Below are 11,083 nucleotides of genomic sequence, written 5' to 3'. Positions count from 1 at the left end.
GTTCTCAACCTCTTGTGTGACCTTGGGTAAGTCACTTCATCTTTCCGAGCCTGTTTCAGGATTTGTAAACTAGGTGGTGGTAATCATTCAAGGAAATCACATGGCTCGCAGGAAGCTTTTGATAAACATTCCTTCCCATTCCCCTGCCTTAGAACAGCTTTGCAAATAACTGACCAGTCTTCCTGCGAAACCAGCAAGCTTGTCCCTCCAGCAAGCTCACTCCTCACATGTGAATACATCTCAGCACACCCGGACCCCTAAGGCTCTTTAGGTGGAGGCTGAATCTCTCTGGGGGAACCAGTCTCCCTGGCCTTTCACTCCAAGTCCCACCAAGCCTCGGTTCATCCTGGGAGCCTGGTCCCTCCTCAGAGAGTCGCAAACCCAAACTAGTCCAGAGCTGGGGCTGCAGGTGACTCCAGGGAGACCTGACCTGAAAGGACCCCCTTCAAGTGATAGGGCAGAGCACAGATTGCAAAAACGCATATTAAGAAATCACTCTTGGCCGGGCGCGGTGGCTCATGCCTGTAATCCCAGCACTTTGGGAGGCCGAGGCAGGAGGATCACTTGAGCCGGGGAGTCAGAGACCAGCCTAGGTAACAAAGCAAAACTTCGTGTCTCTCTCTCTCTCACTATATACACACATACATACATATATGTGCATATATATAATATTTATTTATACATATTTATTTATATATGTAATATTTATATACATTATGTAAAATCAATCGATCAATCAATCACTCTGTGGTGGCACTATGGGTCCTGATGGTGGTAACAACTGCTGATGCCCATCTTGGCCTGGGGCACTGAGATCGCCCGGAGATCACAGTGTTAGCTTCAGTGCGGGGTAGAAATTAGAGGATAGGGGATCTCTAGGGCCTGGTGAGTTGAGGGCCTAAGGGGAGTGGGTCTCAGGCTCCTTCCAAGCCTCAGCCTAGATCAGGCCCAGGAACCCAGTGTGAATGTGTGTGCTGGGGGCGGGGATAGGGTGCTTCTCTCACGTTGGAAGGAGAAGGAACATCTGGGCTGGGATTCCAAAAGAGCTGTGCGGGGGAGAACGGTGGCCCTGGTGTGGTGTGTCCAGGGGTACACCACTGGAAGGGAAGGAGCCAGCAGGGCCTCTCGGGCGGAGCCGAGCGCGGGCTGGGGGCTCGCGGCAGGGGCGGGGCCGGCCCTCGGGGCGCGGCGGGGGCGGGGGTCCGCGCTGGGAATGCCGCGCCGCGGGGGCTGGGGCGGGGCTTCTCCGGCTCCGCCCCCGCGCAGGTAGCCAATGGGCGCGGCGGCGCCGGGTGACGGAGGGAGCCGAAGTGCTAGTGCCGCGGCGGCGGCGGCGGACGGCCCAGCCGGAGCGCGAGGGGCTCGGGGGGGGCGCGGCGGTTCGGGTCGCAGAGCCAGGGACCCCAGGACCCGGGAGGCGGCGCAGCCGGGGCCGCCGGAGGAGCGCGGGTCACCCGGCGGCGGCGAGATGCCGCTCGCCCAGCTCAAGGAGCCCTGGCCGCTCATGGAGCTAGTGCCGCTGGACCCGGAGGTGAGTGAGCGGGGCGGGGGACGGGCGCCCGCGGCCGGCGAGCCCGGATCCTCACAGGGGCGGGGCGGCCCGAAGCGTCGCTGCAGTCCGGCGGGCGCCCGCGAGGGCGCGAGTGCCCTCCGATCTCTTGCCCACTGTCCGGCTCCACCCCCCTATGCCCGGGTGTGCGTGTGCGAGGGACAGTTCCGCCAAGCGCCGACTACCTCCCCGCCATAGCCAGGAGAGGGGATCCTATGGGGCGCTGAGATCTGGTCGCCTTCACCCCACACCTAGGACCCGTCCCGGCATCTGTCCAGAGCTGTCGGAGCTTCCTCCATTAATGCAGACGGGGAGATCTTCAGGGTCAGATGTCTGGGATTCTACCAGAGACAGGGGTTATGGGATCCCCACTTCTCCCAGGGCCCTCCGCCAAGAGCTCCCTGCTTCTGGCTTCACCGCTGCTGAGCCTAGAAGGATTGCTCCACTTGACCCCTGGCGGATGCGGAGTGTGGGATGGCACCACCAGTCTGGGGCTGGAACTCCTGGTTTTCTTTGCCCTAAGGCTAGGGCCAGAGGACACCTGTGTCCCCTACCCCAGGCTGTGGAGACGAGAGTGGGGAAGAGCCCTTAGACCTTGTGAAGATGATTCCTGGCAGGGCGTGGGGGGACCTTTGTGCCTGCCTCCCTTCTTATGCCCCTTCCGGTAGGAAGGGCTGGGCCCTTGGGGAGTTTGGCTTCTGCCAGCCCAGACTCCCCAGACAACCCAGCTCCTTCTCTCTCAGAAGCAGCTCCTGACCTCCCTTGAGGGCTCTGTGGCTCCAGTCCCTAAGCGTGCAGAAGGCCACCTCTTCCTGTGCCTTTTGACCCCAGGGTCAAGGTCAAGCCCCTGAATGAGCTGGTGGAAAACTTCCTCCTTAACTTCTTGCTGGGAAGGAAGCAGGTGATATTCTCCTTCCCAGGTGGTTGTTGGGGGTATGCAGGGAGGGAATGGAGACCTCATTTGAGCCCAGGAGCTGAGATGACTTTCTCCCAGCTTGGGCCTGGAGCCCCTGTCTCAGTCCCCTCCTCTGCCCTCTCTTACCTAGGGCAGCCACCAAGTGTCCTGCCTCTCAGGACCACAGGCTTAGATCAGGGTGAGCACCCAGGGTCCCCAGCCCCCAGGGTGTGCTGCCCCTTTAAAGGGATGGCCGACACTGGCTATTGGAGGGTGGGCGCGGCAGGATTAGGTAACCAACCTGAAGGAGCAATTTGGAGTAAATTGCTCTGGGATTCCTGCCATGGGGATTTTACAGGCACTGCTAGGCTGCTCAGAGGTTCTCTCGCTGACTCACCCTCTGAGGTGAGGAACACTGCCCTCTGCAGCCCCTGTACTGCCACCCCCCTACTAGGACTGGGGCGCAAGGTCCTGGGGGTGGTGCTCAGAGGTGGATTCCTTTGCCCAGGCACGCCCCTGGGACCAGGCCTCCAAAGGGGAAGGTAGGGCTGGGAGAGGCTGGGGAGAGACTTTATGCTGATAGGGAGGGTGGACACCCAGGAGCTCGATCCTGGGGCACCACTTCCTGCTTCTCTTTAGGGAATCCTGAGGCAGGGGCCAGCTTCACCAGGGAGCCAGGTTTAACTGGGAAACTCATCTCAGTTTTGAGTTCTGTAACATCTCAGGTCCGTGAGAGGCGAAGACCAGCGGACTTCCTGGGATTGGTGGGGCAGGGGGACGCGATTTCCTCAGGAGCTTCGCTCCAGAAACACTGTGTGATCCTCAGTCAGTCCTCAGCCTGTCTGGGCCTCTGCTTCTCCAGTGGCAAGTGCTAGGTTCTAGCCTCCACTTCCTGGGCCTGAGAGGGTGCAGAGCGCTGGGTACTGTTGTCTGGTCCCCCCTCCCCCACTCCTGGAGGTGCCAGGCGACTGGGTGTTATTGTTTGGGTAACAGGAGCCACAGGGCAGCCACGGTGCAGGTTGGGCTGTTCTCATTGGAGAACAGGGCCTCGCTGTTCTTAGCCCAGGTAACATGTAAGCGATACAGCCGCCTGACCTGCACGTACAGGCACCACCACTGCTGGCAGCTCCTAGCCAGGAAGGAGGCAGGTGAGGGGCTGGTGGGGGACTTTTCACAGGGACCTAGGATCTGGACTGCCCTGCCCTCCCTTAATGCTGCTGAAAATGGGCCGCTGGGAGGCAGGGCCTGGCTCAGGGTGCAGCCCAGGTGGAGTAATCTATGGGAAGCATGGGTGAGGATTCTGCCTGGGCCTCGCTTAGCCCTGTTGAAAGCAGTAGCCTTGTCCCCAGGCCCAGTTCTGCCACGTACAGAGCTTTACTATGTGCCACCCATTCTGCCTTACAAATGTCACCCCACTTTAATTCTCACAACAGCTTCTCAAGATAGGGATTATTACCCCTGTTTTCAGATGGGACAACTGAAAACTCAGGCTTATGTGTTAATATCAGAACCAGGATTGGAACCAAGATCTCTCTCTTCCACCAAGTGGGAGAGAGGCTCAGGGATGGGGAAGGGCTGGAGCCACACTAGCCCAGGTGGAAGGTGCTTCAAGAGAGGCTCCGGATGTTGGCGGACTCTCCTTATCCTGCAGGGCCCTTGTCCAGTCTTTGCCGAGGGCTGGCAGTGCCAGCCAGCCCTGGCACCTGGCCCCCAGCCTCCAGCAGTGAGCAGGGCTGCCAATGCTGGGCTCAGAACCCAGCTCCTGGGGCTGCTTCCTGCCTGTGGGGCACGTGCTGTCCTTCTCCATCTGCTGCCCAGCTTCTCCAGACGCTGCCCTGGGCCCCTCTTTCTAAGACAGAGTTGCTTGGGTGGGAAGGAATGATGCCAGTTGGAACCCATTTCTGACATCTCAGAACTGGGGGCAGTGGTCTGGGGCCCTGGGCATCTGTCCTCATGAGCAGTGCTCTCTGAGGAAGAGGGAGGAGTGTGCGTCTTCAACCTCTAAGAGGCCAAAGGACTCCTAAGACAAAGTCCTTCATTCAGTACTCTGCAAGGTCAGCACCATTGTCCCCATTCAGTCATTTATTTAGCACTTAGGTGATAAGTACTATTTCAAACAACAAAGTGCAGATGTCAGCAAGACACACCTGCCCTCGTGATACAGATGAGGAAACTGAGACTTTACTACTATTATTATTTTTTGAGACATAGTCTTGCTCTGTCACCAGGCTGGAGTGCAGTGGTGTGATCTCGGCTCACTGCAACCTCCACCTCCCGGGTTCAAGTGATTCTCCTGCTTCAGCCTCCCGAGTAGCTGGGACTACAGGCCCATGTCACCATGCCCAGCTAATTTTTGTATTTTTAGTAGAGTCAGGTTTTCACCATGTTGACCAGGATGGTCTCGATCTCTTGACCTCGTGATCCGCCCGCCTCAGCCTCCCAAAGTGCTGGGATTACAGGCATGAGCCACTGCGCCTGGCCGAAACTGAGACTTTAAAAAGTGCTATGAGGCCACGCGTGGTGGCTCATGCCTGTAATCCTAGCACTTTGGGAGCCTGAGGCGGGTGGATCACCTGAGGTCAGGAGTTTGAGACCAGCTGGGCCAACATGGCGAAACCCCGCCTCTACTAAAAATACAAAAATTAGCCAGGCGTGGTGGTGCGGCCTATATTCCCAGCTACTTGGGAGGCTGAGGCAGAAGAATTGCTTGAACCCGGTGGGGGCGGAGGTTGCAGTGAGCCGAGATTGCGCCGCTGCACTCCAGCCTGGGCAAAAGAGTGAAACTGTCTCGAAAAATAAATAAAAATAAAAAGTGATATGACAGACCCAAGGGCAGAATAAGTGGCTGGCAGAGCTAGGATTAGTGGCTGTATCTTTGTGGCTGCACAGCTGTGTTCTTTCAAGGATTGCTATGCAGCAGTCAGGCCAGAGGGGCAGATGACGCAGGACCCAGGACCCAGGACCCAGGCTCTGAGTGGGAAGCCAGCACCCCACAACCCCCCTGACCCCCCTACCAGTCTGTTCTCCAGGGCTGCCTGTTCCCTTACTCTTACAGGCCTGGCGTTCCATAAGAATGACACCCAAGCCAGAGATCCAGGGAGTAGAGGCAGCCAGACTGCCTTGGGGGGGGGGGTCCCTAAGTCATCCAGGCCACTGCTCAAGAAACCCACACCTCTAGGTACACCTACCCCCTCCTCCCCACCCTCAGTAGGCCTGCAGCCACGTGACTTTGGGTTATGGTCACATGTCTGCCACCTGCCTGCTGAGGGACCTCGGTGAGTCCCTTAACTCTCTGAGCCTCATCTGAAAAATAGGAGTAATAGAACCTGCTCTGGCCTCCTTGCTGTCTTTGCTGGGTTGAACTTTCACTGGATAAACCACATGCTGGACTCTGGCTGGGTGCCAAGGAGTTGATGATGGACAAGACATGGCCCCTTCCCGAGTTAACCTGCAGCATGCTTAGGTTATGGGGGTAGAGAGGAGGGAGGAAAGAACATGAGGCTGTGTGGACAGGGGTGACATTTGAATTCAGTCCTGATAAAAGATCAGGAGTTTGCCAAAGTGACAAGGCAGGAAAGGCTTTCTTGGTAGAGGGAGCCACCATACAAATGCTGGGGATATAAAATAGACTGTTTTCAGGGTCTGTGGTTGTTCAGTTTAGCTCAAAAATAGGGCCCAATGATAAGAATGGCTATTGTTTGTAGGCCAGTTACATGTCAGGTGTATATATTTATAGGCATTATTTCATTTGCTTCTTGCCGCCACCATTGAGGTATGTTACTTTGATCCGCATTTCACAGATGAGGAAACTGAAGCCCCAGTAAATGAACTAAACTTCTAGGGGTCACTCAGGTGGTAGAAGCCAGAATTTGAACCCACAAGGTCGGGTTGCAAAACCTACATTCCTAGTTATTGTGCTGGGCAGTTGAAGATGATGGCCTTGATTTCTATGCTAAGGAGCTGGGACTTGATTCTACAGGCAGTGGAGGCCACAGAGGGGTTGGGGCCTGGTACACAGAAGGTTCTCAGCAAATGTTGACTGAGTGAGTTGAGTGCAGCAGTTGCACTTGATTTTAGGAATGATGAGGGTTTGGAGTGGGGAAGGCTGTGGGGCAGGGAGCTGGTGGGTAGGCTGTTCTGATCATCTGCAGGAATTATGTCAAGAGTCTAGAATGCTGGGTGAAGTGGAGCTCAGTCTACAAAAGCATCCCTACCACAGCCCAGCCCCTGGGCCCTGACCAACCCATCCCTTCTCCCCAGGCTGCTGAGAGATGACAGTGTGTGTATGGATGTGTGCATGGAGGGGCCTGTAGAACATTTGGCCCCTGGGGAGAGATTAGGGGCATTAAAGGGGCTCAGGGGGCAGGATGTCCTGGGAGTGGCAATGGGGAGCTGTTCCAGGGGCAGGGAGATTATGTAATGGGTAGAGCACAGCTGTGCCTACCCAGCTGTAGCCAAGCAGGGCTACAGCTGCCCCATGGACCCAGCTCCTGGCTCCAAAGTCCAGATCCAGACCTGTTCTAGAGCAGGCCTTCCTGGCTGTTGGGAACCTCCTGTCTGCCTCACCACACTCTCCCTGTTCTAGGAGGGGTGGGGCAATTTCTTTCAGCTTCCAAACGCCCAGATAGGGTAGGTTACTTGCCTCACATCACACAGGAAACAGATGGGCTGGGTTTGACACACCCCAGCATATTTAATAACCACCTGAGAGTGAAGTCTGGGGGCTGGAAAAGGCAAGACTGACCAGAGGGGGGCTCTGGGCTCTGGGCTGTTTTTCAGCTGACCTTTTTTGAGCACCTCCTGGATTTGGGACCAGATTTTGAATCCCCACTCACCAGTTGTGTGACCATAGGCATCATCACTAGGTCCCCTCAGAGCCTCAGTTTCCTTCTCTGCCACATGGGGCCAGGGCCTACCTCCCAGGGCTGTCATGAGGATTAAATGGTGCCACAGGGGCCAGGCGCAGTGGCTCACACCTGTAATCCCAGCACTTTGGGAGGCTGAGGCGGGTGGATCACCTGAGGTCAGGAGTTTGAGACCAGCCTGGCCAACGTGGTGAAACCCCGTGTCTACTAAAAAAAATACAAAAATTAGCCGGGCATGGTGGTGTATGCCTGTAATCCCAGCTACTTGGGAGGCTGAGGCAGGAGAATCGCTTGAACCTGGGAGGCGGAGGTTGCAGTGAGCTGAGATTGCACTACTGCACTCCAGCCTCAGCAACAGAGCAAAACTCTGTCTAAAAAAGAAAAAAAAAAATGGTGCCACAGGTGCGAGGCACTGAGCCCAGTGCCTGCCATGTGGCAGAGGCTTGGAAGAGAGCAGCTGTTAGCACCAAGCCCTCATCTCTGCCCTCGTGGGACTCCCCGTTTATTAGGAAGGGCAGGCCTGTGTGTAAATAGTCCCTGCAGTGTGACAAGTGCTACAATGAAGGCTGAAGCGGAGGCAGCAGTCATTCTGCCTGGCAAGGTCAGGGGAGGGGTCCCAGAGTGGGGCAGGGCAAGGATAGCCACCATCTCTGGGTTGCACACTTTCCCAGACTTTGTCTCCTTCCACCCTTGCAGCAACTCTGGGAAGTCAGTGTAACTACCCCACCCCATGTTACAGATGGGGAAACTGAGTCCTCTCACAGTTGACTAGTTTGTACAAGGTTTGTATCTGGTAGAGCTGGAAGCCACACATGACCCTTCCCTTCTCCCTGGGAGGAAGTGACATTTGAACTAAGTCTTCAGAGATGAAGTGTTTGCCAGGCAGACAGCATGAGGGTCAGAATGCTGGTCCCTGGGAATATTCTGCCTGAGTCATCAGGCGCCATTGCCAGAATACTTGGTCCCTGTGCCCACACCGTGAAAGTGGAGGTGGAGGGACCCACCCAGGACTCCTGCCCTACCACTATGGCCTCCATGGCTATTGGGAGCAGCTAAGGGTGGGGGTGCCCCACAGAGTCTTTCTCCCAAGCGTGTAAGTTCTGACAGTGCTCCCCCAATCTCCTTTCTCTTTTCCAGAATGGACAGACCTCAGGGGAAGAAGCTGGACTTCAGCCGTCCAAGGTGAGGACCATGGCCAGCACCCTGGGCGAGGGGCTGTGGGGGGTCCTGTTTGCATGGCTTTGGAGGAGGTTGAGGGCTCCAGCCTCTAGCCCCTTTGCCCAACTCAGCCGTCCTTCTCAGGGCCCACCGAATCCTTGTGGCAACCCTGGGCATAGAAATCACTTGTTCCAACCTTCCTGTTTTGTAGGTGAGGTGACTGTGGCCCAGAAAGGTTCAGGAGCAGAATCCAGGTCAGGGCTCTGGTTACCTGTCACCCAGGCCAGGATGCCCCTGCGGTTTATTTACTCATGGAATTTGGGCTGGCTCTAAGGAGTGATGGGAGGGGCTCAGGCCAGCTGTCCTGCTCCTTTTGGTAGAGCTGCGCTTGCCAAGAGCCTGGAAGTGAGCATCTGGGCACGTGAGCTGGAAAGGGGGTGCTGGTGGCCGCTCAAGGCTAACCAGGCCCATTGCCTGGCTTGTGGCACTCATGGCATTTCTTAGGGCTTCCACTTCCCAGTGTGAGGGTCATTCCCTCACCCCTGCTATCTCTGCTTCCCCTGGGCCCCTTCCTGTAGCCCCCTAGCCCCTGTTGCTGGTTTTGTGTTTTGCCAAAAGCACCAGGACTAGGTGACAGTGGTGTGACCTTGGGGAGGTTCCTTGTACACTCTGGGCCTTGGCTTTCTCATCTCTATATTGGAAAAGACCACATCCCCTTCACAGGGTGGCTGTGAGGTCACAGGAGATGCTGGCTATGGAGGGTCTTTGGAAGCTGCTTAGGCAGGGACAGAGCATGGTGTTAGAGCAAATCCGGGTTCCAGTCCTGGCTCCATCCCCACCATTTAACCAGAAGCTCTTCTCCCTTCTGAGTCTCAGTTTCCTGAGCTGTAAGTTGGGGAAACAGTGTCTGTCTCACAGGATCAATGTGAAGGACGATGAGGTAGTAACTGCCTGGCACATGGCAGCTTCGGTGCCAGCACCGAAAATGTCCTAGTATATCGCTCAGCTCAGCTTCCTGCCAGTGGCCCCACCTTCCAGACTTAGGTTGGCTTGAACACCAGACCTGCCATAAGCTTGACCTTTGAGATGGATGCAGGATTAGTCCTGATGTTTACCTTGACTCAGCTTCCTAAGATGAGGTGACTGAGCTGGGTAGGATAGGGCAGGTGAGGGAAGTATTCTCGCACCGCTTCTCTGTGGGTTGCTGTGGCAACCTTGGACCAGCAGAGGCCAGTAAATAGTGTGGACTGGGCCCCTTGGTTTAGCTCAGCCCATGTCTGCAGAATCTCCTCCCACAAAGTAGCTACCTCTTGTTGCCTAGTAACAAAATGAAGAACTGTAGGTTCCCAGTGAAGAAACACGGTGTTCAGATCTCACGGCTGAGGTTCTGGGGGTTGCAGAGGAGCTTGCAGCATTTAGGGACCTGTGCTGAGTACAGCTTCTCACCTCAAGAACTGGAGGAGCTTACTGGGAGATGGCAGGAGCTTGCCGAGGCAGGTAACCTTTTGCTCCCAAGCCTATGACTCTTGCTCTAGAGCAGAAGATCCTGGGGTAGGAAGAGAGACAGGGCTGGAGATGGATGGGACATGGAGTCTCGAATGCCACTTAAGGAAGAGAAAGAGCTTAACCTATGCCTAGCATCATACCAGGTGCTTTGCATTTAGTTCTAACTACATCCTTGGAGGTAGATTGTTACTGTCCCCATTTTACAGATGAGAAAATTGAGGTTCAACATCACATAGCTGGTGGGCAATGAAGACAAGTCTTGTTTGGCTTCAAGGTCATTCCTCATAGTCCAGAGAACCCTGAGTGCTGAAGAGGAGGAGCACTGGCTTTCTGTGATTCCAAGTGGGACCAGTCCTGGGCACCTGCTCATCCATCTGTTGTCCCAGCCACCAGTGTCCCTAATGCCCACTTCTGGGCTTAATACACCAGGGGGCGCTCAACCTGTGGTCCGGACCTCATCACTTTGTGCAGTGGAATGAGCTGGCAATGGGCCACTTTATCCTAATCAGACATTCGGTGCACCCTGTTGTTCACAGGAGGGCCTAAAATGAAGTCAATATCCCCCACCTTCCAGAAGCTTCCAATCTTTGGGCAGAGGGTGGAGACAGGAAAGCCGTGTGGTAGGCGCTATGATGGGGCAAGAGCACAGCTGTGGGCACATAGAACCTCTGCTCTGTGCTAGGCCCATGTTGGGCAGAGACGTATACCACCACCTTCCAGGTGCCCACATTTCTCTCTGTAGCATGACGAGATGAGCACGTCCCCGGGAACCCAGCTGATGGCATCTGAGTTCAGGGCTGAGTGTGGACCAGAGACATGGTCATTGCCGTACATGGCCGAGGAAGAAGAGTTGGGGTGGGCTCTAGGGCACAGGCCATGTTCCCTGCGGAACTGGCATTTGGCTGGGACTCAAAAGGCAGGATTTGGGCAGCTGGAGAAAGAATTGGGCCTTCCAGGTGGCAAAGAGGCAGGGAAGAGAGTCAGGGATTCTGAGTTCAGAATCCTGCACCTATTTTTTATTTGCCTTGTAACCTTGGGCAAGTCATTTGCCTTGCTGAGGCTCGGGTTCTTTCCTGAAAAATGAAAGGAGAATAAAGCCTATTTCTCAGG

General features: G+C 55.7%; 1 protein-coding gene across 2 annotated transcripts in view; it reads left to right on the top strand.

Moving 5' to 3' along the window:
- Window positions 1–1,306: 1,306 nt before the first annotated feature.
- Window positions 1,307–11,083, top strand: part of RPS6KA1 (ribosomal protein S6 kinase A1) — a 45,248-nt gene continuing 35,471 nt past the window's right edge. Inside the window, exons 1-2 of one of the 2 annotated variants that reach the window (XM_003307903.6) lie at window positions 1,307–1,531; window positions 8,447–8,491. In XM_003307903.6, coding sequence (XP_003307951.1) covers window positions 1,469–1,531; window positions 8,447–8,491 — 108 coding nt within the window. In that variant the 5' untranslated portion in view covers window positions 1,307–1,468. The remainder of the gene's footprint in view (window positions 1,532–8,446; window positions 8,492–11,083) is intronic. The other variant, XM_009451404.4, reaches the window with a different exon arrangement.

The sequence above is a fragment of the Pan troglodytes genome, chromosome 1 (genome assembly GCF_028858775.2).
Source record: "Pan troglodytes isolate AG18354 chromosome 1, NHGRI_mPanTro3-v2.0_pri, whole genome shotgun sequence".
NCBI lineage: Eukaryota > Metazoa > Chordata > Mammalia > Primates > Hominidae > Pan > Pan troglodytes.
Note: the sequence above shows the minus strand (reverse complement) of the source record. Positions and strands in the feature narration are given on the sequence as shown.